The sequence below is a fragment of the Rhineura floridana genome, chromosome 3 (assembly GCF_030035675.1).
Source record: "Rhineura floridana isolate rRhiFlo1 chromosome 3, rRhiFlo1.hap2, whole genome shotgun sequence".
NCBI lineage: Eukaryota > Metazoa > Chordata > Lepidosauria > Squamata > Rhineuridae > Rhineura > Rhineura floridana.
In genome coordinates, this window is record NC_084482.1 from 98,802,842 (window position 1) to 98,824,745 (window position 21,904).

Here is a 21,904-nt window from a genome sequence, read left to right on the forward strand (position 1 = left end):
TCCACCCTCAGCCTCCTTTGGCATCTGCCATGTATTTTATAGGCGGATGCCTGCCCTTAGTGTGCCTGAAAGACGCTCTGGCCCTTCAGCAAAAGGTTTCCCCTCTCGTTTGGAGCAAGGGGGAGGTGTCATCTGCAGCGGCAGTGGAAAGCAGACAGTGTAGAGGGAGTGAAGACTTTTTTAAAAAAATTAATAAATAATTCATTTCTTTACTGTTCATGGCCCCCTCTGGATTACTTCGCGGGGCCCCTGGGGGTCCCGGCCCCCAGGTTGGGAACCACTGCTATACAGTATTTAAAATCATTCTTTTCAGTATAATCAAATTGCTTGTGCTGTAGTTACCCCAAGGATGGCCATGTGTGCATAAAACTAGGGGAGATTATTTAAGCAAAGGAGGAGGAAAATAGTTTGGTCTGCAACCAAGACTTCTATCAAGATGTGGTACACATGCAAATACTTGCGGACACCTAGGCTGGGGCCAAGTATGAAGAAGCAGTAAATATGCAAATACTTCAGACTTGCAGTTTTGCAATTAAGGAATTATTTTTCTTTAAAAAGGAAGTTGAGAAGTACTTTTTCAGTTGTGGGACTTGCATTTCTCCCATCTCTTTCAAATATTGGTTAATGCTGTCTTCAACTTCTTTTAGTTCTTCATTTCTTTTTCTTAAAGTAAGGTTATCTTCTAACCACCGCTCCTGAATCTAAATTCAAATAAAATATTTTAGTAAGTTATTCTTTATCATTTTGTACCATTACTATTTGGTAAGAGTTGAAAAGGACCTCAAAGGCTCAACCCTCTTGTCAATGTAGAAAATCTACTATTATAGCATCTCTCACGGGCTCTACTGAAATATGTATTTATTATACAACACATAGCGGTGTTTTGTCTTCAGTCACCACTGTACGTGCATTTTAACTGGTACTTTTAGGTGGTTGCAGCTTAACTGGGTGTAAGTCGTACTGAAAAACAATGGTTTACTACTTCTGAGTAGACATTCTTAGAAAACCGAGTTGAACCATGCCAGATTAAAATCAGATTAAAATCTGACATAATAATAAATCTTGTTTGAATGTTATATGAACAGTATAAATGATAATTTTAAAAATTCACACCAACACAGATGTAGATATGTAAAAACAATACTTATTGTCATCTGGAATGAAGCAGATTATAAATTAAAAAAGATATATATACAAAGTTATTTTAAGTTCTCAAAAGCAAAGTGTCAGCAGAACTTCAGAATCTAATTTAAATTACTGTGAAACAAACTTTTGGGGAGCAAGAACTTGCTTCATATTCATAAGATGTATTAAGTAAATATGGAATGTAGTAGGGGTATAAACACATAACCTGAGATAAACTGGAAGATAATGCAAAGGTCAAATGAGTACTAAAGTTATGGGAATACAAAACATGCTGATTCCTGGTACACTTAATAGATCAATGGAACAACCAAATGGGATACAGTTTCTTTTTTTTATAGTAAGAGAAGCAGCTGGAATACTTGTTCAAGCCCTGAGAAACAGCATTTGTTGTTTAATCCCAGTTCTACATTTGTTCATTCTGTCTAATAAAGCTGCTTTGTTTAAGAACATCACTCCTGCAGTTTTGAGACAAAATGTTCAGAAATGCTCCTTCATTTGCTTTTGCCATGTTTTCAGTTTTAATGCTCTATTTGTGTCTTTCAGATATATAAACAAGCAAAGAAGAATGTTGGCTGATCGTATATAATGCTAGTGAACATGCAGATGAGTATGCAGTATGGCATTCATCATTAGGCCCAGTAATAGTACATGACAGAGTAGGTGGAACTGACATCAGGGTAAGTTCCTTGGCTCCTTGATTTGCAGTGCTGTACTGGGGTGAGAATACGAGCGAGTAGTAAGCGCATGTTGCAGAGCAATGTGTAAGCAAGCCAGGGTTCCCTATTAAGATTACCTTATTTTCCAGGTATGAAGTGCTGGAAGTGCAACAGGAGGGATCATTCAGCATGTAACTTAAAGGTTAATTCTGTTAGCGTTAAAGTGAACTAGCCAAGGATTCACTTAGATCAAGTGGAGGTGTCGCTTAGCAACTAGCAGGGCTGGCAGCATGGGGCGGCCAGGTGGTGGCCCAGGGCCCATGAGTTCTCAAGGGCCCATGAGTTCTCAAGGGCCCATGAGTTCTCAAGGGTCCATGAGTTCTCAAGGGTCCATGAGTTCTCAAGGGTCCATGAGTTCTCAAGGGTCCATGAGCCTGGCCCTGCTGCCCCGCTCCCACTCTCAGCTGCTCTTGTCCCCACCAGGAGCCTTGACCTAATGCAGTGTGTGGACAGGTGAGTTTTGTATTGGAGCAATCCAGCTCCTGTGTATGGCAGCAGCTGACTGTAAAATTGCCCAGTATCCAATAGCCCCTTGCAGCACTGCATGCTGAGCAATTTTAAGGTGGGCAACTTCTGTGCAAAGGTGCCAAATCCCTCCAGTTCAAAACTACAGGCACTGCAGCTGCACATTAGTTAAATGTGCTAAAAGCTTCTTTTCCCCACCTAACATGAAGTGTATTTTTTTTTTAATATGGCCTTTGAAGAATTACATTCTAACATCTCAGATTAAATCATTGTGTTGACTGGTCAACTAGAGGCACATGGCCAATTCAGTTTGATGAGGCATACAAAACATATATGCTACAATACTTGAAGTAAATAAATAAATAAATAAATAAATAGAACCTAAGTGCCACAGTGAAACCAAATTAAATAAAGACACTTTATTTTATTTTCAAACCCACTTATAGGACATTAACTCAGGCCTTTAATGCTGCCATCAGTACTTCAGAATTATACAGAAGGCTGCTTCCCACCATTCATAGATATCAATTTAATATTTAGGAAAAACATTTGAACAAGACTACCTTCTGAGTATCAATATCTTGTCTAATAGTTCCCATTTCTTTATTTATCTTCTCTTTCTTCTTCTCACATTCTGCCAGCTGATCCTTGACTTCATCAAGTTCAGATTCCTTTTGCTATAAAAGGAAAAGAAACACTTAAGTGGGGGGGGGGATAACATCACTTTGGAAGGTGTGGAGAAATGCTGTGTATAACTATCTGCTTCAGTTTTGTGGTTTGTAAAAAGATTTCTGTGATCTCTGATGTCAGAGTGAGACTGCCAACATTTGAGGCCTTGTGCTGTTAATATGTCGCAAGTCTGCTTAGCAGCAGCTGCTTGGCAACAGGTTCTGACAGGGGAGAGAGAGAGGGTCACTTTTAATATTTATAGAAAGGGCCTGGATCAGATCAATTCATTCTGATTGGTCTGGGAAACAACAGATTTTGATTGGCTGGAGGTTCTAGTAAGTACAAAATGGGCAGTTAACTGCCAATTGAGAGAAACAACCGTCAGTTGGGAAAGAGCTTTGAGAAAGTCAGTTGATAAGGGAGGTGTGAGGCAAAATCCAGAGAAAGCTGTGGTGAAAGTAGACAGCCAAGGCATGACTATTAAGCTATTCAACCCGTGTGTTAACAATACTTTACTGATGAGGATCAGAAGGAGGGAGCTGGTGTTTGTGTTAGGCTAAGAGGCTGCCCCATGTAAAGATCTTTCCAGAGACAGGAGCAGTTTTTTTTAAAAAATCAGCTAAACTGTCCAAGCAGCCAGAAGCACAACCAGAGGAGCTTTGGAATTAGAGGAAGATTGTCTCCAGTAGCTGGACTGGGTTGTGAGCGAATCTTGCTGGGATGGAGGTTCAAGGGATTTGAAATATAAAAATTAAAGAAGAAGAAATACTTAAATTTGTGTTTATAAAAGTGAGTCTTGGGGATCTGGTTTCACTCTTCAGCCTTTCCCAACCTTTGGGTCCCCACATGTTGCTGAACTACAGTTCCCATAATTCCTGATCACTGGCCATGCTGGCTGGGGCTGATGAGAGCTGTAGTCCAGCAATAAATAAATAAATAAACATCTGGGGACCCAAAGACTGGCAAAGGCTGCTGAAGGTGATGGCAAACAGAGGGACCAGTTTTCCTATAGGTAGTGGCTGTGGAAGGAACAGGTTTCCCCATATAAAATATTTGTCATCTTTTGCAATTACCTGTTTATATTCTTCTTTCCCTTCTTGAATATAGTTCTCAATCTCTTTTACATAGTTATGGATGTTTTTAACTTTTTCTTTAATGTCGTTTATCTGAGAGAAAACACATAAGGAAATGTACTTGCTTCCAAGACATAGATATTCTATTCAAAGATGGCAACATATTGTTCAAGTACTCTTAAAAATACTACATATTCTAACTGCACGTTAACTGAATTAGACCAAGTTCAGCCCATGGGTCGGAGGTTTCCAACCCTTGCTTTGAGATCAGTTTCACTTGATGAGCTTGCAGCAGTTTTGCCCAAAACATGGTCTCTTGACCTTGCCTGCGATGGCTTATTTAAGCTAGTTCCCCCAGGGAGCTGGCCAGATGGATCCAGGAAGTGGTTAATAAGTCTTTGCATAAGGGAGTGGTGCCCAACACACTGAAGGAGGTAGCAGTGTGTCCACTCCTTTTAAAAAAAAAAAGCCCTTCTGGATCCTGATATACTTAACAGTCACAAATTTTCCTTTTTTAGGTAAGATCACTGGACGTGTATGGCAGTCCAGCTGCAGAAACTCTTTCAGGAAACGGACTATCTTGACCGATTCCAGTCTGGGTTCGGAGCTAGTTTTAGGACAGAATCGACTTTGGTCACTCTAATGGATGACCTTCTCTGAAGAGTGACAAGGGGAACGCTCTTGGTTGATCTCTCAGCAGCTTTAGATACTGTTGACCACAGTATGCTCTTGGACCATCTCCATGAGTAGTTGTTAATAACAACAACAACAACAACTGTTACTCATGGACAACAACAACAATATATCCCATCTTTTCTCCTGAAGGAATCCAGGGCAGCAAACATATCAATAATTTAAAATATTTTAAAGTATTCTGAAAACAGTCAAAAAGCATTCTCTCAACCAGTGATTTCAGGGTTGCCAGGAACAGTATCTTTCAGCCATCAAATGCTTAGGTAAATGGGAATCTTTTTAACTGCCTCGTAAAAAGCCAGTATTAAGTGAGACAGACACATCTCACCAGGGAGAGGATTCCACAAACGGGAAACCACCCACTGAAAAGGCCCTATCATGGGTAAATGCCACAGAGTATGGAGTTGGCAGCACTGTGTTAAAGCAGTTTCACTCCTACTCATGAGTGGGTTCCTGCCCCCTGACAGTAGTGCTGTGGGATGCTGCAAGGAGCTACTGTTGTCCCCAATGATGTTTTAATGTCTGCATCAGGCGTAGGGAACGTTTGGCCCTCCAGATGTTGCCGAAGTACAACTCCCCTCATCCCTGGCTATTGGCTATGCTTGCAAGGGCTGATGGGAACTATAGTTCAGCAACACCTGGAGTGCCAAAAGCCCTCCACACCTGATCAATATGAAGCTGCTGGGAGTGGCTATTAGGAGATTATTTGTAACATCTCAATCAGAAGAGGCTGTGACTGTTCTGAACTTGGATGCAATGTACTGGATGAGGGCCAATAAACTGAGACTGCTAAGATGGAGACGCTGTGGGGGAGGGGTTCCCAGGTCTGACTGTAGGGGAATTTACCAATTCTGGATAGAGTTGCACTCCCTCTCAAGGAACAGGTATGTACTTGGGAGTACTTTGTCACTGGAGGTCCAGGTAACCTCTGTGTTAAGGAGCACCTAATATCAACTTAACTTGGTATGCCAACTACATCCTTTCCTGGACTGGAATAGCCTGGCCACTGTGATTCATATCTTGGTGATGTCAAGACTACTGTCATGCTGAGCTTCCCTTGAGACTAATCGGAAAGCTGCAGCTGATGTAGAACGCTGCCACCAGGTTGTTGATTATAGCACCCAGATGCACACACATTTCACCTACGCTGAGGAAACTGCACTGGCTGCTGATCAGCTACTGAACCGTATTCAGTGTCACCTTGCTAGTATATAAAGCCATGAACAAGTTGGGACCAGGTTACCTGAAAGACCATCTGCTCTTGTGCAGATCTGGAAGATCACTTAGATCATCTGGGAATAATTTTACCTCATGGCACTACACCCTAAGGAATATCACAGGGCAGTAACCCAAGGATGAGCATTTTCTGCCATTGTCCATGCACTGTGGAATGCCCTTCCCTCTGCCATCAGTTGCTTCAGATCTCTTTGGTAAAGGCATATCTTTTTGTCTATGCTTATCATAAGATTGGACCCTCTTATAACTGAATTCTGTTTCCGCAGTGCTGCTCTACTGTTTCTTATGTTGCCTTTGTTTTCACAATACTATTCATTGTTTTTATGTTGTTGTTTCTATGCCACTTAGAGATTTTTAAATATTAAGCGCTTTAGAAATAAACAAAAGCAAATGAAGACATGCCATCTAACCTTCTCTTGTGTCACTTTGTAACTTGTGCTCTTTTTATTCATTAACTCTTCTCTCCCATGTTGCAGTTTTTCTAAAGTTGCTTCTAGAGGAAATATCTGCTCCTTTGCTTCCTGAGAAAGAAAAAGAAGCCACCCATATGTCGATTTTGCATTAGAAGTTTGCCTTTGCTTCTATATACATGCACATTTACAATCTTTCAAATGACTTGGCTGCATTTTTTGTGAACTTCAGTGCAACTGAAACACATTGTGGGTAGAGGTGAGAAGAAACAGCCTATGCCAGCATTTATCTTACCTTAATCTCTCTGTTCAAGGACTGCACGTCAGTGGTCAAATCTACAACCTGCTTTTCCAGCTGCTGCCGACGTTGCATACAACTGGAAATTTGAAGTTTCTCTGCTTTAAGCTCATTCACTGTACTCTTTAGATTCTGGACCTGATTTTGTTGGTCTTGTTTAAGAGTCTGCTTCAGTTCAATTTTGCCAGTAACTGCAGGTATAATTAAAGGGAGGCATGTTGTCATAAACTAGAGAATCAAAAAACAATTTGCATCTCAGATGAAAACTGATAAGGCTAAGGGTCCCAGGTTGACAAGCGGCCCCTTTTGGGGACTGGCAGAGGCTGGGGATGGAGAACAGGGCCATGCCATTCTGCTGGCTCTGCAGTTCAGGTGCCAGGGAACGCAGGTGTATTGTGTGAGAGAGGAGGGGGGCCTCTTCCCACAAGTGAGTTGGCTCACGCGGGGCTCCCGGGGGGGCAGTACTACAAGTGGACTACAGTGAAGTCTGGCTTTGCTTTGGTCTACTCTCAGGCCATTTAATTCACCCTGCCCCCACCTCTTTATGCACTTTGAGGTGATTTCCCCACCTAGCTTCCCTAGCTGGCTTTGTTTCGGTTACTATAATCTGTTTCCATGTTGGTCCATAATTAAGAGGTTTCCCCTTGATTATCAACTTGCCCTGAATGTATTTCAACTAGTTTGATCAGGGCTAAGAAGGAATTTTACCTGCAGACTAATTGGCCTTATCCTGCAGAGTTTTCACCTTCCTCATAGCAAGCGTTGTGGTTCTGTTCCTTTTTGTTGTTTATCATTTCCTCTGTCACAACTTTCTTTGGCAGGACTGGCATGAGGCAGTCTTCCACCCATGGCCCAGATCAGGGGCTAATTTGGGTAGATTGCAATACCCAGTTGATCTAAGGACCGCTGATATCAGTCCACACCAAAGTGGGCCGACACCAGCAAATGTCTGCGGCTGTAGGTGGGATTTAGAATCAGACAGCAGACAGGCTTTATGATGAAGGAATCCTGCTTCAACGCCCATGCCGTACCTCTAAGCTGCTGTACAACTGTGCTGTTTATTCATCCCAGAATGTATCCGAGTCACACTTTCAACTCGGAACCCATCTACTGACTTCTATTGTCCATGGGCCCACAAGTACTATCAGCACTGGAGAGTATAATTTTACCTTACTCAAAATGAAAAAGAAGGTATCTTAGGTAGTCTGGTGGACATAAGTATATTGGTAGACTTATAGATACAGAGTTTCTTTATTGGTGGTGGCAAATGTTTGTTTGGTGAAGGATCTCCAGAGATTTCTGAATTGCATTCTAAGATCATGGTTATAATGAAATTAAATTACATTCCACTGACACAAAGTAGACTACACTTTTACACGACCATAAGAACTTTTGTTCAGAGTATACATTATAATTAAAATAAGGCACATATATAAATACTGACAGAAGAAAAGTTACATAAAAGTACGTTTTTCTCCCTGTAATTTTTTTTTCTAGAAATGAGTTAAGGACTGCTAATTGGAGGGAAATGAAAAACCACAGACAACTGACCCCAATACTGTTGAGGAATACATAGAACATAAAATGGCTCAGATTTGCTAAAAACATTTTTACAAATATTTCAAACAGCTGCTGGTGTCCACAGGAATGTTGTTTGCTTGCAAGGCTTAAAGATCCTCAAATGGTCACTAAAAGCAATTTTTGTATCCATCTCCTCCTGTGAGCATGTGAATATGCTAAGACAGCCTTTCCCAACCTTTGGGTTGCCAGATGTTACTGGAATACAATTTCCATCATTCATGACCATTGGCCATGCTGGCTGGGGCTGATGCGAGTTGTAGTCCAACAACATCCGAGACCCAAAGATTGAGAAAGGCTGTGCTAGGGAATTACATTTCTAGGAGTGCAAAAATTATACAATCTGAAACATAGCAGTTTTACATCCATGTAGAAAATACAAAAATAGATTTCAGTGTCTTGCTATGAAAGTAATCAAGAATATCTCATGTGTAATTACCTATATCCCACTGATGCTTTCTCTCTTGTTTTTCCTGGCTCACTTGTAGAAGAGTTCGTCCTAAATCCACTCCCTGTAGTTTAGTTGCCTGTTGAGCAATTTTTCGTTCAACCTCCTTTAGATCTGTCTGAAAAATGAACAGAACAATACTAATATTTGTTGTTTGGGACTTTTGAGACATAGTAAACTACATAGGTCATTAAAAGACCCCTCTTTTCCTTATACTGATCTGGTGTATTTAATGCTGGGATCACCAACCTGGTGCCCATGGGCATCTTGGCATCCATGAAGGCCTTATTGGTGCTTCCAGGCAGCTGTCCCAGACTGACCTTTTTATTTTTTAAAAGTAAGTCTTTAGCATTCCTAGAAAGGACGTTATGAAGCAAAATATGCAGGCACCCTTCTAAGTGATTTTTGTGAGATGAGCCAGCATGGCTGCTCCCAGGTGCCAGTGTTTTCAGCTAATGAGTGAAGTCAGAGCTGTGATTGATAAGTCAGTTGTTTGGACACCAGGGAATAGGAATCCCTGGGGCCTTAAACAGCTTGTTTCCCCCTCTACGTTAGTGTCCTTTTCTAGCTTTGATCCTGTTTTCTAGTCATCTTTGGAATCTCCATAGTTTTCCCTTCCTCTTTTCCTGACAAGCAGGATGCATCTTTCCTGTGGTGGGTTCATCTGAGATTAGGTAGTCCCTAGAAGTTATTGTCTGCAAACAATCCTACACAATGAACAGGTGGATGTTAAAGAATCCCCTCCCCAAATGGCAAATGCAAACTGTGAAAACTTGGAAATCAGGATTCTTGTGCCTTTAACAGCTGTATCTCCATAATCAGGACCAGCAGGACATAGCTGACTTCCCACGATACGTATGAGGTTGTCCAGATATAGATAAGATTAAGATGCAAAAAACCCTGTATTTTAACTTTTCATCTTTTAATATTAAGTGTTATGCTTCCATCTCTAAAATGGGCAATTTTTTTTGTTAAAAAAGTCTTCTACATGCTTATTTCTTGATAATATAATGCACATCGCTATGGCTTGACTAACTTTCATGTGGTTATCTGCCCTGTACATAAAGCATTTTCTTTTTTTCAGTTGTGGCACAGTTGTAGTCTAGATTCTGTGGATTTGTTGTTTTTTGATATCATGTGCAGATGGTATCAAGTGGTGGCAATGGATTTAAAAATCCATGTACTAGCTGAGTGGTGATGGGGAAATGAGAGAAAGTGAGTGAGTGTGTTTGTAGAATACATTGGCCTAGATGTCTTTTTAAAATCCACAAAATCAGTAGTTCTTGCCAAAAGATAGTGGATGGGGTGGAGGGCCCAATATAGTGCACGGGGCCCAGAAATTGTCACTGGCACCTCTGCCTTACCTGATATCTTTCCATAAGTGTAATATCTTGCAGACATGCTTTGGCACTTTCTTCCTCAGGCATGATAGTACCTAAGAGGGTTTCCTGTTCTTCTATATTGCCTTTAAGGCGTTGAATATCTCTGTTCAGTATCTGTAATCTGTTTCTTAAGTCAGGTATGTCTTTTTCTTGAAGTTCAAATACTGTTTGCCTTAGCAAGAAATATAAAATTCATAATAATAGTTACCATCTGTAGCAGAAGAATCAGTACAATTAAAGGGTTAACTATGCTTGGATTGACAAGTAGATTGTACTTCTTAGAGGAAACATCTCTTAGGTTGGCTTTGATTTTGCTCATGAGATTTATCATATTTAAGAAATCATGTGTATTATGGAATTACACTATGTATCATTGCTACCCTGTGAAGAAAAACTACACTAATAACCATTATGAAAGGACAAAAAAAGCATTGCATGCATTTACTAGGGGCATACATTCATTTTGGACAAAGAATGAATCCAAGGTGAAGTGGTCCACTTTAGAGATACATGGACTTGTTTCCAAACTGAGATGATTCTGTTATGAAGTGGGCTAGCCTGAAGTGGGCTGGTCCCAAAGCTTTGGATCTGTTTCAAAGAGTATTTTTTAAAACTTTTGTAAGCTCAGTTTGATACGTTTCTGAACTTCCCACAAGCTCATCATAAGAGGAAAATGCCAGGCAGGAGGGAGATGAGAGGCATGTAGTTTTGTGGCTGACAGCACTAGTTTCCATTTGGAGAATAACTTTACCAAGGCTTTCCAATCACAGTGCTTTTGGTAAGTATGTAGAAAAAACATAGCAAACAAATCTCTGCTTTTTGGAACAGTGTCCGTCTCTGGCAGCACCAGGAGCAGCAGCTCTCCTTAGGTCTGTGGTTCCAAAAAAAGCCTGAGAACCACCACAAATTGAGATATGGTATCTCTCCAGTGTTCCACATTCTGAATCAAGCTCTGCCCTCCACAGTTCGTCCCCAGTCTGTTTGCTTGGAACACAGATTGGTGTTCAAACATGCCTGGTTTCAGAATGCCCATTAGGCCAAGGGGTCACAGGACCTATCCTCCACCTGCTCTCCCAGACAGTGTACCTTTCGTGACAGCTGGGTATGTCTAAATCCATCATAAAGGAGAAGGAAGGAGTGGGAGAATGAGGCTATTAATTAGGTTATTTTTGAATCCATCCTCTGGTTTCTGGGATGCTGAGAACAGAAGAAAGGCCACAAGGCCTGCAATCCTGCGAGCCAAACATTGGTTTTCAAACACTGTGCTGGCTTTATGCCCCCACCCCCAGGCTAAAGACAGGAGAAGCTGGAAAAGTCATACAATGTTTCCCCATGCAATGGAATGGAAGGAGGCACCATAATGAGGCCCTTCTGGATCGTAAAATATGAAGAGGGAGGAAAAGGCCAATAGTCTACACAGTTAGGTGTCTGGGAATCTGAGGACCAGATATCTCAATTTCCCTATTTTAAAATAAACATAAGAATATTTTTATCTCAGGATGTCCTTCCCTAAGCTGAAACAACATAGAAGATGTTATTAATTGAGACTATGCTGAAAGAAGCAAACAGAAAAAGTTAATGAAATCTTGGGGTGCTAGAAGAACAAAGCTTTCTGCAGGATTCACTTCAGCTTGGCTTTCTCTGTTTTATGCCCGATTCATACTTCTATTGTATGGCAAGTTTTATTGCTCTGTTACAAACTGAAACGTAGGTCTAAACTGAGACTTCGCTTGTTGGAAGATGAGTAGTTTTGATTTCTAGCTATCTTTTATTTTGGAACACTGTCAGTTGTCACTGTCAGTTAATATTTTCTTTTGCTCTTGACAATAGTTACTATTATTATTTAGTTATTTTTAGTACAACTTTGAGTAAAAGCCCCTGCTGCTGTTATCACCCTTTTTTAAAAACAGGGCCTCTGATCTTACATGCAACCCTGTTAAAATCTAAGATGACCCTTGGAAGTCCATTTTACACTCTTATTTCTGAACCTTCTCTGATGCTAACATTAGCTCCATTATTGGGTTCACTGACATTTTCTGGCATATTATTCTGACATAATTCTGGCACTTCCTGGTGAAGTTAAGATTTATGACTCTGATCCTCCCCTGCAGGGGGTGGTGGACAGATTTAGATGGTCTGCTCCTGGTGACTAATGGAATCCACAGGATTCCTGAATGCCCTGGAGAAGTTCCCAGTAGATAGAGCAGGTGACCCTGTTGTAGCCCTTGTCATGCTGTGGAACAGTGAGGCGCACCGAGCTCCTGACACGGTTGCCCGAGTTTCCTCTCTGGCAATGTGGAGCCCAGTTTGCACCTTGATACACCAGTGAGCTAAGGGCAATGAAACAGGCTGGACGACGGCTAGAACGCAAATGGCAAAAGACGTGCTGTGAGGTTGATTGGGCACACGTACAGCATCATAACCATGCCTACTGTGCGGCAGTGAGGGTGGTGAAGAAGGCCCACTTCTTTGCCACCATCACATCTTCAAGTAGCTGTCCAGTGGAGCTTTTCCTTATTGTCAAGGGTCTGTTAACATCAGCTCCAGGAAATGGAGGCACACTGTGAATTGTTTGCAAGGCACTTTGAGGGTAGAGTTGCTCGCCTCCGTAGCAATCTTGATGCCCCATCCACATCTACTGTAGTCCTCAATGAGGTGTCCAGTGCAACATCTGCTGCAACTTCTTGGGAACAATTTCAGTAGATGCGGCCTGATGACGTGAAGAAGGTGCTTGCGATGATGTGGCCGGCAACATGTCCTCTTGACCCTTGCCCTTCTTGGCTTATTAAAGCTTGCCAAGGGGGCCTGACTGAGTGGATCCAGGGTGTGGTCAACACATCATTGCAGGAGAGAGTGGTTCCAGCTGCCCTGAAAGAGGCGGTGATCCGATCAGTCCTGAAAAAGCCCACCCTGGACCCATTGGTTTGTGACAACTACCGACCAGTCGCAAGCATCCCCTTCTTAGGGAAGGTGATTGAGAGGGTTGTGGCGCAACAACTGCAAGTACTCAGATGAAACAGATTATCTTGACCCATTCCCATCTGGGGTCAGGCCTGGTTATGGGACTGAATCAGCCTTTGTCACCGTGATGGATAACCTTTATTGGGCAAAGAACAGGGGGAGTACAACCCTATTATTCTTGATCTCTCAGTGGCTTTTGATACCATTCACCATGGGCTGACTTGGTGAGCTGGGTATTGGAGGTACTGTTTTACAGTGGTTCCGATGCTATCTCCAGGGTCGTTTTCAGATAATAGCATTGGGCAATTGTCTTTTGGCCCCCTGGCAATTGTGCTGTGGGGTGCCACAGGGCACCATCTTGTCCCCCATGCTGTTTAACCCTTGAAGCCCTTGGGAGAAGTCATCCAGAGATTTGTGGCGAGGTGTCAGCAGTACGCTGACTATATCCAGCTCTATTTCTCTGTAACATCTGAATTGGGAGAGGCCGTGCAAGCACTGGACCACTGCCTGGACTCGGTGGTGGGCTGGATGAAGGCCAATAAACTGAGTCTGAATCCTAGCAAGACGGCAGTGCTATGGGTTGATGGTTCCTGAGTTCAGATAATTGGTCAGTTGCCTACTTTGGATGGGTTGTACTCCCTCTGAAAGAGCATGTCTGTAGTCTGGGGGTGCTCCTGGGTCCATCTTTGTCTCTAGAGGCCCAGGTGACCTTAGTGGCTAGGGGTGCCTTTTACCAGCTTCAGCTGGTAAGACAGCTGCAGCCGTTTCTGGACCGGAATAGCCTGACTATCATTGTCCATGCACTGGTAACCTCCAGCTTGGATTACTGTAATGCACTCTATGTGGTGCTACCCTTGGATTTGTCCGGAAGCTGCAGCTGGTGCAAAACACAGTGGCAAGACTGCTCACTGGGGCTGGGTATCGCCAACATGTCACCCCGCTGCTGGAAGAATTGCATTGGCTACCTATTAGCTACTGGACTAAGTTCAAGGTTCTAGTTTTGGTGTACAAAGCCCTATGCAGCTTGGGGCCAGGATACCTGAAAGACCATCTTATCCCTTATATATCCAGTCAATCACTGTGCTCTGCAGGCGAGGGCCTTCTATCAGGAGGTCCATTCCGCACAATATAGGAAACGGACCTTTAGTGCAGTGGCAACTACCCTTTGGAATTCCCTCCCCTTAAACATTAGACAGGTGCCATCTCTGTTATCTTTTTGGCACCTACTAAAGACTTTCCACTTTCAACAAGCCTTTTAAGTTGAGACCTTATCCCAGTCTGCATTGGAACTGCTTTTTAGTATGTTTTTAAACCTTTTTTTTTTTTAGATGGTTTTAAAGCTTTTAAAAAAATGTTATTGATGTTTTGTTTTAATATATTTTAAAGTCTGTTCTTATGTTTTAAAGTTTTCAGTGCTTTTTTTTGCCACCCTGGGCTCCTACTGGGAGCAAGGTGGGATATAAAATAAATAAATAAATAAATTATAAGATTATTTCTTATTCTGATTTTGCCTGTTCCTGTCTGGAATTAAGAGCTGGTTATTTCTCTGTTCAGTTAAAGTGGAATGTTAGAGAAAGGAAGCAAAAGAAAATGTATGAGCGTTGCAAGGGCTCCTTCAGTTGTCTTCAGTTTCCTGGCCTGGGCAATATTTATGACTAGTTTCCAAATAAGGAAGTCTAAAGGATCACAGGATGCAGCTGAAAACAGAAGAACAAAAAAGAAACAATTTTGACCTAATACATATATTAATAGAACAATTTCTAATCAAAAATAAATTAATTCAAATAAGTAGCTAAGAGAAAACCAATCAAAGAAAAGAGATTTTTTTAACCTAGGACGATGACAAGGACAGATAAATTGGCTCCTGGACTCCATTTTAGATTGGGGGTTGGGAAAGGAGTTTTAGAAATGTGTTAGAAATACTCCAGAATAGGTGACTTCCGGGAAGGGTGACTTAGCCTGTGCCTGCTTTTGAGACGGGCTCCTGCCTCAAAAGAAGCTTATTCAGATATATCAGTCAGTTTTTTCTTTTTTTTTTGACTGATTAAACTTCTCCCGGGTAGGGAGAAACGAAGAGATTAACCTCAAAGCCTATTTTTGTTGGGACGACCAGATCTCATTAATTTATGGGACGAGGTCCAGCCGACGAAGGTGGGACGGATTTTCAACAGCAAGCTCTATCTGTTAAAGCGAACGTTCATCTTATCTTCTAAGAGAGAACGCACTAACAGGCAAGCACCCTTCTTTCTATATTTTTCTTTTACTTGACTTAAATTGTTGCTGTTTAAAAGAGATTTGCCAGATTGATCGGTTTTTGACATCTCACTGGGGAGCCGTAACTTCTCTCTGCTACGCACTAATTAATAGCTTATCTCTGTTTTTGTTGCAAAAAGCTGTCCTGGATTTGCATTCTAAAGATACACACAGAAGAGGGATTTCTATTCCAGATTTTTATTTTGAAAAATATTATACTGTTTTGAGACTACTCTCTTTTTGGTCTATTTTATTTTGACGAATCTGTTTCTTGACGATTGCCATTAATTGCTTCGATCCTGGGAACTGCATTTTGTTTACTTAACTATTGGAGAGATAAGGCTGTCTGCTCTGTTTATACTGTGATGTCACCAAGTTTGGAGTATTAACCCAATTGTTGCTGAAATAAGAAGTGGTTTTCCTATATTTTTCTTTTAAAATGGCAATTAAGAAAGTGGCTGAGAATCTGGAAATAACTATGTTTCAGAGAATAATGAATGAGATTGAGATAACGAAAATTGAATTGAGTAAAATGAAGCAGGAGATTAAAGATATAAGGGTCCCTGTGAGAGAGGTGACCCTGGAAGGGGTCCCTGTGAGAGAGGAGACCCCGGAGATTGGAATAGGGGTCCCTGTGAGAGAGGAGACCCTGGAGACTGGAATAGGGGTCCCTGTGAGAGAGGAGATCCCGGAGATTGGAACAAACGTGGAACAGGAACAAGATTTGGAGTCTATGGACTTTAGAAATAAAATCTATTGTTTGGAACTCAATGTTATCTCTGAAGAAATTAATGAAGATTCTAGAGATAAAGTTATCAATGGCATGGATTATCTTCTGGACTGGAATGATGTGATGGAGCCCAATATAGAGAAAATCTATGGAATTAACTGCAGCCATGTGACAATGGAAAAACTTTTAAGAGATGACCCAGTGTATTTTGAAAAAAAGAACAGAGATATGATTTTACAGCAGTATTTCAGCAACTTATTTAGAATGGATGGCAAGAAAATATTTGGGATAGAGGTAATTCCCATCAGACTCTTATTATATGACTATGGCTTTGACAGCAAGATTATTATGGAATACTGATAATGGAAGATTGGATATTGAAATTACTGGACTTAACAAGACTACTGAAGATGGAAGATGGAAAATGGAACTAATAGAGATAATAGAACAATGGCTACTGAAATTACTGAACCTAACAGATTCTGATGTGATGGATTAATTGAAATGTTTATTTTGACTATGGTTATGACAATAAGATTATCATAATTAGTAATGAGATGGATTAATCGATATGCTTATCTGGAAAAAAAAATTGATAGATATATTTCTTAAAGAATTGAAACCTCTCTTTGACTTTTTGTGGAAAGAATAAAGTAATGTTTATGAGATTTGATGATTAAGTAAGATAACTACTGGAGGAAAGTGATTTTATAATATGACTTAAGAGACAGGATTGCTATATATTATAGACTTATAACTGATTTGATCTTTGACAAATGGGAAGTCAATATTTTACTCTTTATTTTTTATTTTTGTTTTTTTTTTTCTTCTTTTCTTTTTTTCTTTTTGTTTAACTATTTTTGATTTTGTTTTTTGTCTTTGAATGTTTTACGATTTTGTCTTGTATGTTTTATGAAAATCTGAATAAAAATTATTGAAAAAAAAAAAAGAAATACTCCAGAATAGGGATGAAGGGCATTGCTTTTTGCTTTTGAGTCTTGCTGTCCTGTTGTATCATTTCTGATTCTGTGAGCCGGTCTGTTTTCCTCTTGCAAAGAACAAGCAGAATATTTCTTTCCTTTTAAATCCTCTTGACTTTTCAGGAAGTTTTTGATGATACTTGGATGAAAGGCATGGTCAACTTAGATATTAATTTTGAAAGGCCCTTTTTTATTCTCCTAATTTTTCTCAACCTTTGAGATTTTTTTTAAAAAAATGGTATTCTGATCATCAAGCATGGTAGCTATTCACTATTTCAATGATTAGAAAAAATTAAATTTAGTGAAAATAGATTGTCCTTAATCTCAAAATGATGGATGGGAGAGTTGGGTTAATTTAAACAATTGCATTAATTACAGAGCAATCCAACTCATGAGAAGCTGGTGGAATGGGTACTGGTGGCGGAGGAGCCAGTGGGAAACTCCGCGGCATCCATTTCCTGTTCAGGAGCCACTGGGCCAGCAGAATGTTATCTCTGCTGAGAGCTGTGTACACTAACGGAAAGAAAAAACACCCAGCTCTCATGAATACCCCTGCTGGCGAGTAAGAGCTCCCCATTGACTTCCATTACAATTATTTTCTTAGACCAGCCTTCTTCTTGGCATAACTTTCACCCAGATCAGGATCCGGAAGAGTGCTCCAAATGGGAGTTGGATGTTGTGTAAGTCCCCTGCCTTGGCCACTCCTCCAACACCCCCTCAGAATGGCCCTTTTTTGGGCCTTACGCTGGCTTCTGCTGGCACCCCTTCCGCTGGGCTAGGTTTCCCTGGCAGACCCCCGGCTGAGCTGGCGCAGTCCCAGCTGTGCCATGGCAGAGGAGCTTCTGCTGGCAGAGCCGGGACCCTGCCGGCTCAGCCGGGGATCTGCTATTTCCAACTCCTCTCAGCCCAGAGTAAATATGAGCTGGATTGTGCACTTAATTACTTTTGTCAACAGCCTCGTTGTCATTAATATTTTTTTAGTGAAAACTGTGCCTCTCACAGTTTATGACCACCATTTTTATTATTCTAACCAGTTTGATGTGTACTTTTTTAAAAAAATTCAAGCTAACTTTTAAAGTCTGCTTATCTGGGGGTTTATTGCCTTGGATTCTAACTTGTGTACGAAGAGTTCAACTTGCAGGGACACACCCCACTGGTGGAAGGGGGAAGATGATTCCTACCCATTCCCTTTTCTTTCATCCTCATGAAAATTGCTGCAGACACTTGGGGAACTCATGAGAGCAGCATGGAAGGGGGTGCTGGAAGTTAAAGGGAAAAAGAAGAGTAACCTCCCTGGTAGGCTGTGGGGATGCTGTGGACATAGTATATCTCAACTTCAGCAAAGCTTTTGACAAAGTGCCCCATGATATTCTGATTAGCAAGCTAGCTAAATGTGGGCTGGGTGGAACAACTATCAGATGGATCCACAGCTGGCTACAGAATTGTACTCAAGAGTGCATATCAAGGGTTCCTTCTCAAACTGGGCGGAAGTAACGAGTGGGGTACCACAGGGCTCAGTCCAGTGCTCTTCAACATTTTTATTAACGACTTGGATGAGAAGGTGCAGGGAATGTTTATCAAATTTGCAGATGATACAAAATTGGTAGGGATAGCTAAAACCTTGAAAGACAGAAACAAAATTCAAAGGGATCTTGATAAGCTGGAGCATTGGGCTGAAAACAACAGAATGAAATTTAACAGGGATAAGTGCAAAGTTCTACACCTAGGAAGAAGAAACCAAATGCACAGTTATAAGATGGAGGATACTTGGCTCAGCAATACTACATGCGAGAAGGATCTTGGGATTGTTGTTGATCAAAAGCTGAATATGAGCCAAGAGTGTGATGTGGCTGCAAAAAAGGCAAATGCTAATTTAGACTGCATAAACAGAAGTATATCACGTGAAATATTAGTTCCCCTCTATTCAGCACTGGTTAGGCTTCATCTTGAGTACTGTGTCCAGTTCTGGACACTGCACTTGAAGAAGGATGCAGACAAAGTGGAACAGGTTCAGAAGAGGGCAACAAGGATGATCAGGGAACTGGAAACAAAGCCCTATGAGGAGAGACTGAAAGAACTGGACATGTTTAGCCTTGAGAAGAGAAGACTGAGGGGAGATATGATAGCACTTTTCAAGTACTTGAAAGGTTGCCACAGAGAGGAGGGCCAGGATCTCTTTTCAATTGTCCCAGAGTGCAGGACATAGAATAATGGGCTCAAGTTGGAGGAAGCCAGATTTCGATTGGACATCAGGAAAAACTTAACTATTAGAGCGGTACGACAATGGAACCAATTATCTAGGGAGATGGTGGGCTCTCTAACACTGGAGACATTCAAGAGGCAACTGGGCAGCCACCTGTTGGGTATGATGTAACTTGGATTCCTGCGCTGAGCAGGGGGTTGGACTCAGTGGCTTTATAGGCCCCTTCCAAATCTATGATCAGTGAAAATTGCCTCCCTTTCCCTTCTGCACAAGGAGCTTTGGTTGGATTGGAGGATACAACTCAGGATACAAACAATTGTATTCTTTTATTTTGTAAGCCATTTTGGATACAATATTTCTGATGGAAAGCCATTTCAAAATATTTACAAACACGCACAGGGCAGTATCCAACTAAGCAAATGCGCTAGCACAAGGATTTCCAGTTGCACAATGGAGCTTCTCCTCCCTCCCTTCCTCCCCCTACAAAAAAATCTGTTCTGGAGGATTGGGGGAAAACCCAGAACAGATTTAAGAGCGTGCGTGGGAAGAGAAGAGGAATAAGTTCCATTGCACAAACAGAAATCCTTGTTCTAGGGGATCTATTTAGTTGGATAGCGCCCAAAAAGAAAAAGCTCCTCCCCAAAAGATATCACAGAGCACATCCAAGTAACAGTTTAAAAATGGTTGTATTCTCCAAAAACTTTACCACCTCTCCTAATAATACTTCCTGTAACAAAAACAAGTTTTATTACACTTTCCACCTTACCTAACAGGTTTCAATGACATCATTTCATCACGTCTCTTCTCTCTTCTCTTAAGCTCAGACTCTGTTGCCTTCAATTTATCTGGAGCAAGGCGCAGCTTGGACTGAAGATCATCTATCACCTCCTGAAGTTCTGCCTCCGTTCGGAAGACCCGCTGACAAACCGGACAACATGATTGTTTTTCATCTGTTAATTGTGTAATGAACTGCGAATAAACTGCTGTGGCTCCAGCAAGCATGGCTGTTTTTAAAAAATAAATGTATATAATCAAAATAATTTTCATGAGACCAGCAGTATTTTATCAAACTGACCATTCCAGGCAACGATGGCACGGTGAAACCTGAATTTATGTAAACTTTAAGTACTTTTATGTTACTTTTTTTTAAGGTCTCCAAAACAGCTTACAATCAGAACAACCAAAAATACTAAATCAAAACTAAAACAATAAAGGCATAAAACCAATTTAATCACAGCTAAAGCAAACAGAAGTAGCAAACAGCCAATAAAATAACAATCAAATAAATCTATTGATTCCCATATGATATTAGCATAAGTGCTCCACAAATCTTTTGGAAGATGATGATCCTATGAACTGCTATGCTGAGGCTTTGAGTCTTGGTGCTGTCATATGGGGAATCCCCTCATTTGGGGTGAGACTATTATGTCCTGGAACAAGGAAGTTAAAGGATGGGTGGTGGTGTTTCAATGTAAACCAAAAAGAAAAAGTTAAATAAGAAGTCTCACATGTTGACGATTTGCACAGGAAGGCCTCAAGAGGCATAATTTGAATTTTACACTAACCATTTGCACATTGCAAAAGAGCTGCTATTTTTAAAAGGCATGGGAGTGCTCCTTTACTTAAGGTGAGCAACAAAAAAAGGTTATGTCATTATAAGCCTCAAAAGGCTATAGCTTACACAAATGGAACATGTTGAGCTAATAACTTGAAACTTGGCATACATGATCTACCTGATAGGTCCACAAATGTTTCCAGTTTCAAACTGATTTGATAAAAATTGCCACAGATACAGCAAGTTTAAAAGTGCTGAAAATCAGCACACTGCCCTTTTTACTTCAGATTTTATTCAAGCATACCAGAGATTTCTTTCCAATTCAGTGAAAAATAAATGAAACTGCTGATGTAGTTTACGCAGGCTTATCAAGGAAAAAACACTTTTAATGGCTTAGTGAAGTTCTCAGCAATGATTCAAAGCTTATTAAGGTTTTTCTGCCCCTTAAAAGCCTATGGCAGCAGCTACTGGCAAAGTAAGGAAAGACATAACCAGAACAGTTTTTGAAGTGAAATTTTTGCCAGAAGTACAATAGTTGCAGAGGAAGCTACTTATTACATGTAAAGAATAATTCCTATTCCTTTAATTGTGGAAGATGTCAATATGATGCAGTGCATAAAGAGGGGTTGTCAGGGCTTTGGGTACATTGGAAACCTGAGAAACCTGTCACAGGGACCACACACTACAACAATGCATACACCACCCCCTGCAACCACCATAGTCTGACACACATGCGTGCAACACGGAAACAACACACTTAACAGAACCAAGCATTTTAATATATTTCCTTTTCAAAAGTCACGGAAATTCAATGAACCAAAAACCTGATGGTTTAAGATTAGAGTTAAGGCTTTCTCATGTTGGCTCAAGCTCCACAAACTGGGAAACTGGAAGCTAAGGCTGATGCCTTAACAGATGTGCCATGTGATCAGTAAGGATGCTGTGCAAAGTCACAAATTGTCCTTGCTTACAACTTACCCCTCCAGGCAGGTGCACTTTTCCTTGGTCTTTCAGGCCCTGATCCAGACAGGAAGGATGAGGTGCCTGGGACCAGGAAGGACACCACACATTATCCTGGTCCTGTGTTGCCTTATGTACTAACAGCCAG

General features: G+C 41.1%; 1 protein-coding gene across 3 annotated transcripts in view; it reads right to left on the bottom strand.

The window, feature by feature from the left end:
• Nucleotides 1-21,904, bottom strand: part of RAD50 (RAD50 double strand break repair protein) — a 258,175-nt gene that overhangs the window by 18,559 nt on the left and 217,712 nt on the right. For all 3 annotated transcript variants that reach the window (XM_061617060.1, XM_061617059.1, XM_061617058.1), the window contains exons 14-21: nucleotides 20,008-20,245; nucleotides 10,097-10,286; nucleotides 8,724-8,850; nucleotides 6,704-6,897; nucleotides 6,409-6,519; nucleotides 4,070-4,162; nucleotides 2,891-3,004; nucleotides 574-701 (exon numbers count right to left, since the gene is read on the bottom strand). In XM_061617060.1, coding sequence (XP_061473044.1) covers nucleotides 574-701; nucleotides 2,891-3,004; nucleotides 4,070-4,162; nucleotides 6,409-6,519; nucleotides 6,704-6,897; nucleotides 8,724-8,850; nucleotides 10,097-10,286; nucleotides 20,008-20,245 — 1,195 coding nt within the window. The remainder of the gene's footprint in view (nucleotides 1-573; nucleotides 702-2,890; nucleotides 3,005-4,069; nucleotides 4,163-6,408; nucleotides 6,520-6,703; nucleotides 6,898-8,723; nucleotides 8,851-10,096; nucleotides 10,287-20,007; nucleotides 20,246-21,904) is intronic.